Source organism: Bidens hawaiensis, unplaced genomic scaffold (genome assembly GCF_021521415.1).
Source record: "Bidens hawaiensis isolate Kalapana, Puna unplaced genomic scaffold, B.hawaiensis_p1.1 tig00055483_1, whole genome shotgun sequence".
Classification (NCBI taxonomy): domain Eukaryota; kingdom Viridiplantae; phylum Streptophyta; class Magnoliopsida; order Asterales; family Asteraceae; genus Bidens; species Bidens hawaiensis.
This window is the reverse complement of record NW_027506336.1, coordinates 1-16096: the sequence shown is the minus strand read 5'-3', so window position 1 is coordinate 16096 and position 16096 is coordinate 1. Positions and strand designations below refer to the sequence as shown.

Here is a 16096-nt window from a genome sequence, read left to right as displayed (position 1 = left end):
GGTTTCGTGGTGTAGTTGGTTATCACGTCAATCTAACACACTGAAGGTCTCCGGTTCGAACCCGGGCGAAGCCATAATTGTTTTCATTTTTTCAAAAAACCGTTTTTTGGACAAACTATTGAATAATCATCTCATCGTCATTCAGTTTGCTTTATAACGCAAGTTCCTTCGCTGAGTTTTAAAAACCCTCTTTCATGGTTCATTACTATTTAACTTTTAGTTTTTAAGACTAAAAATTAGCGATTTGGGTTGTTTCTATATTTTATTGTACCATCTTTTGAAAGCTTGAAATTCTAAAGAAGCAACAAGAAAACATCACATGCATCAACGGTTGAGTAGTAAATGCGTCCGAAGAAACCATAAGAATATGTGTTTTGAAGTCACATAATTCCAATAGATCATTATATGAACTTATGGAGTAAACATATTGTATACTGGGTGTTGATTGAAGCTAAACCCGTCATTAAAAATATTCGGCCAACCATAATACATACCCGATCTAAGACTTAAAAAAAGTTTTTTGAAAACAACATATGACGATAATATACTCGAATTAAAAGAGAAAAAAATTCTCCATATTTTTATGCAGTTTTTAAAAGTATTAAAATGTATAAAAAGTAATATGTGCTAAAAAATACTCCGATAAAAGTTAACAGATGTGGTTTTTTTTCACCTTAACCTGGACACAAATAACTCCATCGGAATATAAGTGGTCGCTTATTCATCCTAGTCATTTGATATCATCTGGTTTTACTTGATTCTATCTTAAATATATAAATATAGATTGTGTTATGATCGAATACAAACAGCTTTTTATGTAAGAAACATATGAAGAAAATAATGTCAGTAACTACTACTATTTGCAGTAAACAGAAAAAAAAGATAATTGAGAATAAAGAGAGAAACTAGTGTTGTTCACAAGCCGAGTCGAACCGAACGAAGGCTTGCTCGTTGCTTGGCTTGTTTAAAACCGAACCGAGTGAAAAACGAAACGAACCAAAATTGAATCGAGCATTTTTCGATCGAACATCGAGCGATTTCGAGCATTTTTTATTTCTTTTTTACTTTAAAATTTTCAATAAGAATCAAGTTTGAAGGCTTGAAATAATATATTTTGTAAACAAATTAATAGTTTTTAGACAAACGTATAAATGTATAATAGGATGTAAATTTTTAGAAGAAAAAAGTTTGAAGTGAGATATAATGAGCTTGTAAACAGACTTTTAGTATTTTGAAAACTTGAATCGAACTAAAAAAACTATAAAATTGACAGAATAGGGAAAATTTTAAAGGGTTTAAAAAATTGTATACTTATATTTTATGTGTGTTGTGTATATATTTATATATTTTTTCATATATAATTATATATAAAATAAATTAAAAATATTCGAACCGAACCGAGCGGATCTTTGCTTGTTGCTTGGCTCGTTTACAAACCGAACCGAGTAGAGCGACTCGTTTACAGTCGAGCAAAGCAACGAGTGAGCATTTTTCGAGCGAACGCTGAGCGAGTTCAAGTGACCAGTGGTTTGGAAAAGAAACATAGGAAAAAAGAAACGGGGGCGTGTTGGGTAAAGTGGTCAGGGCCAGGCCCAAACCTCATGTTAATTGAGAACAAGTGTCGGGTCGGGTCGGGGACAATAAAGAAAAGAGGAAGAAAAAAGAGGATTTTTAGGGCTTGTAAGCAATCCCACAGAGAATTGCATCGACTGTAAGATCACTCCTTCCTTCACGAATTGTATGAACATTACTACATTAGACTTTGCTTATTCAAAACTACTTCCCTTAGTTAATTAATTCATCTACAATCATCAAAATGGAGTATAAGATTATGAAACTAGATGATTATGTTTGGAGGATCTAGCACTTGTATTGTACTTTCTATGCTTTAACAGCCGGTACCATCATACTGCATAATTTATTTCACAATGTTATTATTATTATTATTATTATTATTATTATTATTATTATTATTATTATATATTTGTTGTTTCAAACTTATTTACTGCAATCAACTTGACTAATGCTAAAACTAAACTTGAGTTTATTAGGTTTGTTTGCTCCCTTATTTGGGTTGAAAACAGAGCAGGTGAATAATGTTGGCGGTGAATGGTGTTTATCGGTTTTCTACACCGCCTTTGTTCAGGTGGATGACGTGGCGCCACTCTTCCAGCAAACTGTTTATTGGAGGTAACTCAACTCATCCCTCTCTCTAATTTTGTGATTATCTTGGTATTTAAAAGCACGCCTCATGCACATTCGGGTCAAAATTTGGTTAAAGTTAAGTTCTCTGCTGCACGGGGATGCCGGCTATGGTTGAGTCTCCGGGCCTTTGGGTACGGATCAAAGTCACAGGAAACGCCGGTGGCACGATATCCGGATCGTACCCTATTGTTGAACAAATCGTTCTGTTTTCATCTCATTCGCGTTTCTGATGGATTTCGGTGGTTGGGATAGTGAAATTAGTGTTCCGGAAAACTGTATGTCGTGGATTGAAAGACAGCGGCGGCAGATGTGAAGGGAAGAAAGGAGAATTAGGTTTTGAAATTAGGTCGTTTCCTACTATTTTACATTTAAAAGTTACACTTTTCACTCTTATAGTTATTCATTAAAATTACCCTTAACTTTATATGTTATTTATACACCAAACCATAAGAAAGTTAAATTTTAGTTAACTTTTATTGGAAACTTATAAAAATTATTACAAAAAATCTATCTAAATTCTTTTGTATGTGATACAATGTACCAGACTATATGGACCACCGTACCGCGTACCGAATTGGTGTTCCGAATGACTTATGAGACCGTAACGACCACCATGATTTGAAAGGGGAAGCGAACGGTGTGGACCAGTAATTTTGGACATCCAAGTCAATTTCATCCGGTCAATGCCGCCAACTTAATTGATATTTTAGACTTTGTTTAATATATGTGTATTTTTTTTATATTTTTTTTGCCGCACCCGTATCTTGGATTTTTGAGTTTTGCCGTTCCCCGTACCCGTACCCTAGTCCCGTACCCGTTCCCGTGCTACATAGGTTAAGTTTGTAGGAAGCTGATTTATAAAAACAACCAAACAAATGAAGAAGTTATAAATCGTTTGATGGGAAGTTGGTTTATGTTCGTCTATTTAATATATTAACGAACATGGACAATCGTTTTTGTTTATTTAGTTAAACGAACAAACATGAACACATGCCTTGCTCGTTCATTTATGTTCATGGGTGTTCGTTTGCGTTTGTTCATTTACGTTCGTTTGTATATTCACTTAATTTTTAGGCCCATTATAATTTCGTCTGGTTTATGAAATTAAGATATTGCCCCTTATAGTTTAGCCAAGTGTTATTATTTTTTTAGGCTCAGTAGATTGATTTTCAGTTTACAAGCCTACTCGGGATTGTTAGATTTATTCTAGAACATCATCTAGCTTGTTGTCATTTCTTATATTCACGATGGTGTGTGTATGGGCACAGGGCTTTCCTATGATACAAATTAACCTGTGTTGAAAGAGGCGTTTGAGCAGCATGGAGAAATTATTGAAGGTATGTTATATTTTTAACGTGTTAAACACTTCAAAAAAGTAATTAAAAAGGGAACGGGTCAAAACTGTTTAAAGTTACCAACAGTGTGTTTTCAATGCAGATAAATTTTTTATTCAAAAACTTAGAACTTTTATTAAAGTCGTATTAGTTTCATGCTAATTGTTTTAACAAAAATTTGTTTGGAGAAAATGTTTTGGGCCGCCACCCAACTCGCTCATTTTTAAATAAACGAGTTGCATAATAATGTGAGCGTCTTTGCAGTAAAAGTTATATGTGATCACAAGAGTGGCAAATCAAAAGGGTATGGATTTGTGAATTTCGCTTCCGTGGGTTCTGCCAGCAAAGCATTAGCGGAAATGGATGGTCAGGTAAAATTCGATATATCATTTTATTGCTATTGTTTGTAACCAAACAATTAGTTATAATAATTATTTTGTTATGTTTTTTTTTAGGTACTTGATGGTAGAAATATACGGATCGAGTATGCACACAAGAAATAAATAAATTCATCTTAGAAGCCAATTCTGTGTGTTTTTTTGTAATTTTCAATAGTGTAGTTTCTTATGTCAACCTCTGTTTAGTTATTTGATTGTTTCTTTGGGTATATTTATTTACCTGCCACTTTTAGTGGGTATGTTTACTTTAGCAAAGCACGCTTTAGAAACTGCATAAAAACGTACACTGGGTAAGAAAATGATGTATTTGGGTTGTTTTGTGTAATGTATCATGTAAAGCAACTCTTTGTTAATAACATTTTGCTTATAGTTTCAAGCATATATGTTTGGATAATATAGCGAAGTTCAACCAAATACATGTTTAGAAGAAAGTCGGTTTGAAACCACATAGTATTACAATATTTTGACATCAACATAATTTTCTGTCAATAATCTGGTCCATTGTATAATATGAAATTTATCAGTGGCTAGTTATAACTTGTAATAAAGATAGACATCGTAAAAAAATCTAAACTTAAAAATTTTACAAGGTACGAATTTAAGAGCCGCAGTTTCAGATATGAACTGAACACATTCACACAACACAAAAGAATGTAGGTTTTTGGTTAGTTAACACAACCATGTTTTTAAAACAGATCAATCCAAACATGAAACATTTAGTAAATGGGTTACATGTTAAACTGAAAGAACCAAAAACACCACTTTCGCCTCTCAATTAAATTGGCAGACACAGTTTGAACAAAAACTTTTGTTTCTCTTTATTAATTCTTAAACTGAAGGGAATACAATAAAATAACTATATGATTTATACTGCTGCTGCTACTCCTATTTAAACTCAAAATCAAAACAAACTTGATTTAAATCTTCCATCAACCTCACCAGCCACAAAAGTTCTTGAGTTGAAACGGCAGAAACTCAGTACTCGGCCTCAATTGATGACACAATTGGTTGCCTCTTGCTACACCATGACACTGCACTACTTTCAATCATAAACACATGCTCGGTAGTTGATCTTCGTGTACTCTGGGTCTCCTGTGTAGTCAGCATCACAAAAACATTTCAGCTCAACCTCACGCTCCCCACTTAAAACTCTACTCCATACCCTGTCGTTCCCTTTATATAACTTAGTGTTCGACAAACATCAAACAGGCGGTGTGACCTTGGGATTTGCACATACCTGATTAGAACTCCAACTATAAACACAAAGACGTGTCAAGTTACATTTAGTACAACTACCAATGTATTTTATGTACTCGGTCTTTTTAACAAGTTCCCTTCCCTAGTCATGATACAACTTATGATATTAAAAGTCAGCTTTAACAAGTTTTAGATAGGTTTCAAAACTATGGAAACCTAATTGCCCACTTTCAACAATCTAACATCATGAAATCCAAACTATAGCATATTATAACAGATAAAATAAAACTAATAAAGCAAAAAAAATAACAATCATATTTCATAAAGCTTCCACTGAACAAATTGGATCAACAACATCCAAATTTACAGTAACACATCATCTTCAAACCTAAAGACCCTAAACCAACACATTCTAAGAGCTGGTGAACTTGGTGACAGCCTTGGTGCCTTCAGACACGGCGTGCTTGGCCAACTCACCGGGCAGCACAAGCCTGACGGCGGTCTGAATCTCCCTGGAGGTAATGGTGGGCTTCTTGTTATACCTGGCGAGCCTGGAACTCTCCTGGGCAAGCTTCTCAAAGATATCGTTAATGAAGCTGTTCATGATCCCCATGGCCTTGCCAGAGATGCCGATGTCCGGATGCACCTGCTTCAGCACCTTGAAGATGTAGATCTTGTACGTCTCCACGCTCTTCTTCGACCGCTTCTTCTTCTCTCCGGCGGCCTCCTTGGGCAGTTTCTTCCCGGCCTTCGGCTTCTTCTCCGCTGCCGGCTTCTTCTCGGCCTTCGGTGCCATTGATTTCAGAAATTCTAGGGTTTGGAATTTGGGGGAAATTGAATTGGATTCGGTTGTGTGTGGGTGGAAAGGGCTTACGGAAGTCGTTGGTTATATATGAGATTGGGGTGTCATTTTATTGGTTGTTTTAGTTGGTACGCGGATTCATGACGTGGCGCGAAAATGGACGGCTGTGATGAAACTGCTCATATCTGGTGATGGCGATGGAGTTTGAATTTTTTTCAATTTTTGTTTCCCACTAAAAGAGAAAATGTTACGTCGTGGCATCGACTATTAAAAGGTTAGCTGATTTGAGTAAGTGTTATATTTTAGTAATAAACTTGTCAACTAAAAATTATGCGGTGTTAATTTATTTATACCCAAATTATACAGTGAATCGTATGTTGTATCTACTAGCTTAAAACAAATTTAAATGAATAAGCATCGTCAATGTTGGTGTGAGAACTTAAACATCAAACAGTCAATGTAAACAAATAGACAATTGATCAAGGAAGGCTCTTAGGTATTTTTGATAGTGTTGAATGTTGAATGCATACGATAACATCAAATGAAATAGAAAGAAAGAAAGAGAACCGAAATAGAACAAACCTAGAGACTATGTAGTCATAAAAAACAATCGGTTGGCTATTATTCAAAATAAAACAAACTCGTGCATGCATAGAAAGAGTTGTTCCACATAAGTTTGAATCGGTCTTTAATATCCTCCATTGATTTGTATTTCATGACTCCAGTCTTGTGCTTGAAATAACCAGATTATTCTCTTGAAAGTGCATCAAAACATCAACTAGATGGTTGTGGTTTGTGGGTACTGCAAAACTGACTGACTAACCATTGAATAGCCATCTCTCTAATGAAATGCTACTTTGGCTCAATGTGATTGGATCGACTATGTAGTGTATGATTTTTTGACAAATTAATTGTTGACTTATTAGGGTACTTCACGAACTGAGTCGAACCGAACGCAACGTTGTTCATGCTTGGTTTGGTTTGAAAGCAAACAGAACCAAGCAGATTGAATTTAAAGAAACGACCGGTATTTAAATACTTGAACTTGGTTTGGTTTGAAACCAAGCGGAATGGTTCAGCTTGGTTTTTGCTTGATTTCGTACAAAGTTTTCAATTTTAAATTTCTAAAAACTCAAAATATCATTAATTCAAAATTTTCAACTCTAAAATATCTAAAACTCAAAGTTAACATGAAAATATATATAAAACGAGCGGCTAGGTTGAACTTAAAATTTTAAAACTTTGAAAAATAGTATAATCTTTACATATGCATAAAAATATATAAACTTAATAAATAAAAAACAATTCAAGCAAAATGAACAGAACTAAATCAAGCGAGGCTTTGCTCGTGCTTGGTTTGCTTTCAAACTAAACCAAGCCAAACGGTTTCCAAAACGAGCCAAAATCGAACGACCATTTTTCGAGCAGTTTTCTACCGAGCGGCGAGCAGTTTTGACAGTCATGTGACTTATTGTCACAATGAATCATAATCGGTTCTTCCTGTTTGACTCACAAGATTCTTAAGCATCCTCCTTAACCAAATAGCCTCACAAGTAGCACCACACAATAGACCTTCTTTGTTGTCATGTTTTTTATGGTCACCATTTTCATTTATATTACATGTGCTCTAAAAACATGCGATCCCTAATCTACATTCATCTGTTTGCTCATTAATAAAAAATTACAACACTTTGATAGATTTTGTTCGGGTCCACATGCAAACTATGTAACTACTATTCAAATGAATTATCCAAATCTAAGCATTATTTTCATTGGTTCATATACTTTCACATGGATTGCAGTACAGCTTGCTGAACCATTTTGATCACTAGGACCAGAGCATGAAGATAAATGCCCTATTCCCGAGTATTAGGAAATCAAAGCACCGGAGTAATAAAACAAGTCTTTAAAACAAAAATGAATGTAGAAAAATTATGGCTTCGCCCGGGTTCGAACCGGAGACCTTCAGTGTGTTAGACTGACATGATAACCAACTACACCACGAAACCGTTTTGTGTGATAAACAAACTTCTTCATCTAAGACTAGTATTCAGAGTAGCCTTAAAAAGGCATCTTTCTTGACTTCGTCTCTTTTCGTTATTTTATCATCTATAATATAGCAATCTCTTCTATCAGTTTCTTGTATACTTACATTATCTTTCACTTTGTATACTCCACGTATGCCTAGTAGGCTAGTACAAACACAAAACTATATATGTGTAACATTTGCTTTTTTTCAAACACGAAAATATGACCCGTTTTAAATTTTCAATTTTCATGAAAGATTATTATTAATTTTTTTTATGATGTTTATCTTTGATTTGATTTTGCTAAGATACAACATCGATTTCAATGCTATATTATTATTATTGTTAAATCATAAAATATTCATTTCAAGTTATTAACATTATTTTCATATGCAAATACTTAAATTTATGTTCATTTCATTGTTTACATGTGTAGTCGTTAATTTGACACGTTAAACCAGGTATGTCTAGATTAATATTTTAATAAGTAGCATAAATAATTATGATCATCTAAAATTAATTTTTATTTGAAGTATTTTGTTTGGCATCTTTTATTAAAAACAAAGCATCTTTTTAGCATATTTCAAACACAACTTTATTTTATCTCAAAGAGTTACCAATTAACCTCATTCTAATCACAACTATAAATACCCCCTCATTTTCATCGTTTTCTTTTAGTCATTCTTCTTCTTCTAATAATAATAATAATAATTCTTCCAATGGTGAACACCGGGCCGAGCATCATCAGACGATGCCATCCATCTTCCACCGCCAACAATATCACGGCGCCATATACATGTTTGTGAGTTGAATTTGATGTAAATTTTGTCCATTTCCAATATTATAGCCGTTGTTAAATGGCTAATTGGATTAGTAATAAATTTTGTCCATTTCCATGTTTGTGAGTTGAATTTTCATCTTCTCTAAATTTCTATTACTTTATTTCAAAGTTTTTTTTCAAAAAAATGGACTCGCACTCCAGCTCATCTTCGTCCAACTATTATCACGTTGACTCTTCCTCGGATTCAGATATGAAGGATGAAGCGATGCCAAAGTAAACAACCGCCTAAGAGACGACCTCCGTTTTAACGGGATCGTCAAGCTGCTCATGAGCTTTTGGTGAAATATTTTTTTCTGGAGATCATGTTTATGATTTGGAACAATTTCGTTGTCGTTTTCGGATGAGTCGACGATTATTCTTGCGTATTTTTGGGGATCTAGAACGCGAGTTTAGATATTTCCAACAAAAGGAGGATGCTCGACGTAAACTAGGATTTTCTTCTTTTCAAAAATGCGCGACCGCAATTCGTCAATTGGCATATGGGACTTCGAGTGACGCAAAAAAAAAAGGCCAATGATACTTTTCAGCTGCCGTAATTCAATATGGGCATATGTTTTTGTGAAGCAGCCGATGTAAGTTTAGGGGTGCACATTTTTTTAGCGAAAGAATTCGGGATTCCAGTTTAGATAACAAAAGTCAAAACCGGTTAAAGGTGGAACCAATTTGGGTTGGAACCGGTTTCAAGTTAGGCAGAACCCAACCGTATTGGCCTATTTACCATTGGTCGCTCATAAGTGTTCTTTTAATATGCAGGGCCGGCCCAACCATTTTAGAGACCCAAAGCAAAGTAAAAAATACGATGCTCTTTTTTTTTTTTTTAATTTACATTGGTGTGCATTATTATATTGCGAATTGAGAAGAACTTAGAATTAGAATCACTGGCGAAGCTTAGTTAGGGCCGGGCCACCCCCGGCCCCCGGCCGGTTTTTTCCCGTAGTAGTGTAAATTTACCCGTTTTCGTCCGAAATTTTTTATACGTAGTGTCAATTTAGGCGTTTTCGGCCGAAAATTTGAGTCCGGCCCCCCATCGTTTGTGAATTTTTGTATACATTTTGAGTCCCCCCCCGATGTCTTAGTCCAAGCTTCGCCACCGATTAGAATAAAGCAATTAAGTTGTCAAAATGAATGAAAATATGGCATATAGAACAAATAAAACTTCTAAAAAAATATTATAGCTAATGAGTTCACATTTTATGTTTCAAATCTTAAAAGATATTTTCATGTACATGTCATATTCGTTCAAATTATTTATTATTTAATTTCATAAAAAGTTGTTTGATTAATTTTTTGGGCTGCAAAAGACCAGATTGTAGAAAAGAAAACAACAAAAAAGGGGGAGATAAATGTAGAGCTCATGAATCAAACCTGAGGCTATTGAGAACAAAAATGTGTTGTTTACTACTAAAGCAAAATAACATTTTGTTTAACTCGTGAAACTAATACTTAAAATATGCACAGCCTATAATTTTTTAAAAGTTAGGGGGCTTTTTAATTTGGGGGCCCAAACCCCTAGCTTTGGTTAATAAAGCTAGCGGGCCGGCCCTGTTAATATGTTATTCGCATACTGTCACAACCTAACTTACGGCAAAACATGTCGGGACGCAACATAATTTGTATTATAGCTCAAAAGACATTAAAAGTAATACGTGCCAATTTCTAATTTATTCATTCAAATCATCGTACACAAGAGTTTCACAAAAAAATAATTCAAAAGATTACATCAAACTCAGAGTAACAAATTGTTCTTTGTTTTAATAAACCTAAAGTCCAACTAAGTCTTGCATCTTCAATCATCTCAAATAGCTACATGCGATATGCGTGTGTGTGTGTATTGTCAACATAAAGTTTAGCAGGCAATCACAATTTAAGGTATATATAATAATAAAAATGACAATCCCTTGCGGTACAATGCATTACTTCAACTAGCATAACATAAATAAAATTCGTTTGGCCATGAGAACACAATCAATATCTACTAAATAATAAATACAAATAAGGGTGCCGTTTGGCCATGATCCATCGAACACGATCTATGGCTACTAAGACGACGTATGATCACACCATGAGGATGAGATACCAACCATCCATAAAAATTGTAAACACATAATTAAGTAGCATTTAACATATGATCAAGCAATATCAAAATATGCAAATAATGGAATTGAGTGTATAAATAAACTTGGGTTTTGTGTACGCATAAAGTCCCCAAAACAAAAATAAAAAAGGGGAGTGTGATTACTCACATTGATAAGCGAATGAAAAGATCGAGTCTTTGGTTAATCTTGGGTGAGTCCTGATAAGTAATCCCTAAATCCAAGCAATTAAGCTTCTTTGGAATGTGCTGGATAAATAAAGGTAAAATGAACATATATGTATTAAAATAACACAATTAAAAGTTGAAAAAGAATTAAGAAAAACGAAATCAGTTTTGGACATATTTTTGTCACATATTGCATAAATGTTTAAAAATATCAATAACTTCTCAAAAATTAGAAAAATATCCACTCAAAAAATTAATATGCAAGGAACAACTTTGCTCTAGAAACTTTGCCCAGTTTCGGATCCGAGAAAGGCTAAAATAGTCGATCTTCACAGAGGGTACAAATCTGCGCACTAATTTTAAAATAACGATTGTGAAGCCATATGAAAGAAAAAAATACAAATAAATAGTTGTTAGAACCGTAACTCAATAAATTTAATGATATGCTTTGGCCTTGAATCTTTCCAGTTTGTTATGACTAGGTTATTGCTCAACCTTTGTCGAACAATTCTGCTTTCAAATCTGGAACATTTTAAACGACGATGTTTTTTTATGCTTTGGAATGGATTTTGACAAAGAAAATCACGAAACACTTGTGGTATGATAAATACAATATATTTGGTCATGCATCGTCAAAATCCTAATGGTTCTTGAATCAAAATAAATAAAACAAAACTTTATGCCCACCTTTGTGATATTGAGATGAACAAACACAAGAAAAATATATTAAAAACTCCATTGGAAGAATTATTATTATTATTATTATTATTAGAAGAAGAAGAATGACTAAAAGAAAACGATGAAAATGAGGGGTATTTATAGTTGTGATTAGAATGAGGTTAATTGGTAACTCTTTGAGATAAAATAAAGTTGTGTTTGAAATATGCTAAAAAGATGCTTTGTTTTTAATAAAAGATGCCAAACAAAATACTTCAAATAAAAATTAATTTTAGATGATCATAATTATTTATGCTACTTATTAAAATATTAATCTAGACATACCTGGTTCAACGTGTCAAATTAACGACTACACATGTAAACAATGAAATGAACATAAATTTAAGTATTTGCATATGAAAATAATGTTAATAACTTGAAATGAATATTTTATGATTTAATAATAATAATAATATAGCATTGAAATCGATGTTGTATCTTAACAAAATCAAATCAAAGATAAACATCATAAAAAAAATTAATAATAATCTTTCATGAAAATTGAAAATTTAAAACGGGTCATATTTTCGTGTTTGAAAAAAAGCAAATGTTACACATATATAGTTTTGTGTTTGTACTAGCCTACTAGGCATACATGGAGTATACAAAGTGGAAGATAATGTAAGTATACAAGAAACTGATAGAAGAGATTGCTATATTATAGATGATAAAATAACGAAAAGAGACGAAGTCAAGAAAGATGCCTTTTTAAGGCTACTCTGAATACTAGTCTTAGATGAAGAAGTTTGTTTATCACACAAAACGGTTTCGTGGTGTAGTTGGTTATCACGTCAGTCTAACACACTGAAGGTCTCCGGTTCGAACCCGGGCGAAGCCATAATTTTTCTACATTCATTTTTGTTTTAAAGACTTGTTTTATTACTCCGGTGCTTTGATTTCCTAATACTCGGGAATAGGGCATTTATCTTCATGCTCTGGTCCTAGTGATCAAAATGGTTCAGCAAGCTGTACTGCAATCCATGTGAAAGTATATGAACCAATGAAAATAATGCTTAGATTTGGATAATTCATTTGAATAGTAGTTACATAGTTTGCATGTGGACCCGAACAAAATCTATCAAAGTGTTGTAATTTTTTATTAATGAGCAAACAGATGAATGTAGATTAGGGATCGCATGTTTTTAGAGCACATGTAATATAAATGAAAATGGTGACCATAAAAAACATGACAACAAAGAAGGTCTATTGTGTGGTGCTACTTGTGAGGCTATTTGGTTAAGGAGGATGCTTAAGAATCTTGTGAGTCAAACAGGAAGAACCGATTATGATTCATTGTGACAATAAGTCACATGACTGTCAAAACTGCTCGCCGCTCGGTAGAAAACTGCTCGAAAAATGGTCGTTCGATTTTGGCTCGTTTTGGAAACCGTTTGGCTTGGTTTAGTTTGAAAGCAAACCAAGCACGAGCAAAGCCTCGCTTGATTTAGTTCTGTTCATTTTGCTTGAATTGTTTTTTATTTATTAAGTTTATATATTTTTATGCATATGTAAAGATTATACTATTTTTCAAAGTTTTAAAATTTTAAGTTCAACCTAGCCGCTCGTTTTATATATATTTTCATGTTAACTTTGAGTTTTAGATATTTTAGAGTTGAAAATTTTGAATTAATGATATTTTGAGTTTTTAGAAATTTAAAATTGAAAACTTTGTACGAAATCAAGCAAAAACCAAGCTGAACCATTCCGCTTGGTTTCAAACCAAACCAAGTTCAAGTATTTAAATACCGGTCGTTTCTTTAAATTCAATCTGCTTGGTTCTGTTTGCTTTCAAACCAAACCAAGCATGAACAACGTTGCGTTCGGTTCGACTCAGTTCGTGAAGTACCCTAATAAGTCAACAATTAATTTGTCAAAAAATCATACACTACATAGTCGATCCAATCACATTGAGCCAAAGTAGCATTTCATTAGAGAGATGGCTATTCAATGGTTAGTCAGTCAGTTTTGCAGTACCCACAAACCACAACCATCTAGTTGATGTTTTGATGCACTTTCAAGAGAATAATCTGGTTATTTCAAGCACAAGACTGGAGTCATGAAATACAAATCAATGGAGGATATTAAAGACCGATTCAAACTTATGTGGAACAACTCTTTCTATGCATGCACGAGTTTGTTTTATTTTGAATAATAGCCAACCGATTGTTTTTTATGACTACATAGTCTCTAGGTTTGTTCTATTTCGGTTCTCTTTCTTTCTTTCTATTTCATTTGATGTTATCGTATGCATTCAACATTCAACACTATCAAAAATACCTAAGAGCCTTCCTTGATCAATTGTCTATTTGTTTACATTGACTGTTTGATGTTTAAGTTCTCACACCAACATTGACGATGCTTATTCATTTAAATTTGTTTTAAGCTAGTAGATACAACATACGATTCACTGTATAATTTGGGTATAAATAAATTAACACCGCATAATTTTTAGTTGACAAGTTTATTACTAAAATATAACACTTACTCAAATCAGCTAACCTTTTAATAGTCGATGCCACGACGTAACATTTTCTCTTTTAGTGGGAAACAAAAATTGAAAAAAATTCAAACTCCATCGCCATCACCAGATATGAGCAGTTTCATCACAGCCGTCCATTTTCGCGCCACGTCATGAATCCGCGTACCAACTAAAACAACCAATAAAATGACACCCCAATCTCATATATAACCAACGACTTCCGTAAGCCCTTTCCACCCACACACAACCGAATCCAATTCAATTTCCCCCAAATTCCAAACCCTAGAATTTCTGAAATCAATGGCACCGAAGGCCGAGAAGAAGCCGGCAGCGGAGAAGAAGCCGAAGGCCGGGAAGAAACTGCCCAAGGAGGCCGCCGGAGAGAAGAAGAAGCGGTCGAAGAAGAGCGTGGAGACGTACAAGATCTACATCTTCAAGGTGCTGAAGCAGGTGCATCCGGACATCGGCATCTCTGGCAAGGCCATGGGGATCATGAACAGCTTCATTAACGATATCTTTGAGAAGCTTGCCCAGGAGAGTTCCAGGCTCGCCAGGTATAACAAGAAGCCCACCATTACCTCCAGGGAGATTCAGACCGCCGTCAGGCTTGTGCTGCCCGGTGAGTTGGCCAAGCACGCCGTGTCTGAAGGCACCAAGGCTGTCACCAAGTTCACCAGCTCTTAGAATGTGTTGGTTTAGGGTTGATTAAGGCTTTGTAAAACTGGATTTTGTTAATCCGAATTGATTGTTCAGTGCAATGAAACTTTATGGAATATGATAGTTATAATTTGACTTTGTTTTTAGAACTGTTTCGTTTTGATGTGATTTGGTTACTTTTAATTGCTAACTAGTTTTTATATAGCTTAATCATACGATTTCTATACCTTTAAGATTACAGATTCCCATAGTACTATTTCAGTTGGTTATAACCTAATTATACTATATATTAAAGGAGATTGGGGGCATTTTTGTAATTTCCCTTTGGTTTTTTTAAGGTTTTCTTTGGGCACTTCTTAGGCTGAGGGGTGTGGGGGGCGTGAGAGGGGGCGCGAGTGGGGCCTCCAGCCAATAATATTGTGACGTGTGGCAGAGAGAGAAACTTGATAAGATGGGTGTTGGTTGTGGTGCTCGCGCCCCGGGCCATGGTGTGGAGGGGCGCGAGCGGTTTTTTTTTAATTTTTTTATAAATGTATTAAAAAAACGAATTATTATAAAAACTCATAAATTATTTAAAAATACACAATAAACTCCACCCATCTTCCTTTGCCTTCTCACATTTCTCAAAAGCTTCCCAATCACAATTTCTCTTCTCTTCTCTTCTTCCACCATACATATTAAATCATCAATGTGTCTTCTTCACACTCTCCATATCCAGTTACCCATTTCAAAACCCCCAAATTCCATCAATTTCACATCATCTTCACACTCTCCCTTCACCGAGAAACACTCAATCGAACGCTACCAACGCGACAACTGGGTCTTCAAAAACGAATCCGGTCAAAACCCATTACCCAATGAATCCAATTTCTCAACCCGAGATTACGAAATTGCCCTTCAGCTGCCGGAGCTGAAGAATCTGTTGCAGGTGTTGAGGGAGAAGAGGGAGAGAGAAAGTGGGTATGAGAATTCGGCTGCCGGAATTTTTTTTTTTTAATAAACAAAGAGCCCAACGGCTCTATTTACGCATTCCCATGCCGTTCACGAGCGCTACCCCTCTTGCGCCTGCCTCTTTTTCCGCGCTCGCGCCCCTCTCGCGCCTCGGTGGTGTGGTGCTCGAGCCCCGGGGCGCGAGCGGCTGGCCTCACGCGCCCTTTCTCGCGCTCCACACCCCTCAGC

The 16096-nt window shown here is 34.9% G+C and overlaps 2 protein-coding genes, 3 non-coding genes and 1 pseudogene across 6 annotated transcripts; 4 read left to right on the top strand and 2 right to left on the bottom strand.

Annotated features, from left to right (window-relative positions):
* On the top strand, positions 1-74 carry TRNAV-AAC (transfer RNA valine (anticodon AAC)). Its single transcript has one exon. It is a non-coding gene; the product is annotated as a tRNA-Val (tRNA).
* A 1982-nt stretch (positions 75-2056) lies between these two features.
* On the top strand, positions 2057-4042 carry LOC143617561 (glycine-rich RNA-binding protein 4, mitochondrial-like; annotated as a pseudogene). The gene is made up of 4 exons (XR_013150856.1): positions 2057-2190; positions 3474-3542; positions 3804-3910; positions 3995-4042. The product of XR_013150856.1 is annotated as a glycine-rich RNA-binding protein 4, mitochondrial-like (transcript).
* A 1496-nt stretch (positions 4043-5538) lies between these two features.
* On the bottom strand, positions 5539-5930 carry LOC143617557 (putative histone H2B.1). Its single transcript, XM_077090079.1, has one exon. It carries the CDS (start codon positions 5928-5930, stop codon positions 5547-5549), a length of 384 nt encoding a protein of 127 aa, XP_076946194.1. The 3' UTR covers positions 5539-5546.
* Positions 5931-7871: 1941 nt separating this feature from the next.
* Positions 7872-7945, bottom strand: TRNAV-AAC (transfer RNA valine (anticodon AAC)). The gene has a single exon. It is a non-coding gene; the product is annotated as a tRNA-Val (tRNA).
* A 4600-nt stretch (positions 7946-12545) lies between these two features.
* TRNAV-AAC (transfer RNA valine (anticodon AAC)) lies at positions 12546-12619 on the top strand. The gene has a single exon. It is a non-coding gene; the product is annotated as a tRNA-Val (tRNA).
* A 1941-nt stretch (positions 12620-14560) lies between these two features.
* On the top strand, positions 14561-14985 carry LOC143617556 (putative histone H2B.1). Its single transcript, XM_077090078.1, has one exon. The coding sequence runs from the start codon at positions 14561-14563 to the stop codon at positions 14942-14944; it is 384 nt and encodes a 127-aa protein (XP_076946193.1). The 3' UTR covers positions 14945-14985.
* The last annotated feature ends 1111 nt before the right edge of the window (positions 14986-16096 follow it).

Excerpts from the sequence above, each read along its gene's own strand:
- LOC143617557 (XM_077090079.1), bottom strand. The coding sequence starts at position 5,930 with ATGGCACCGAAGGCCGAGAAGAAGCCGGCAGCGGAGAAGAAGCCGAAG.
- LOC143617556 (XM_077090078.1), top strand. The coding sequence starts at position 14,561 with ATGGCACCGAAGGCCGAGAAGAAGCCGGCAGCGGAGAAGAAGCCGAAG.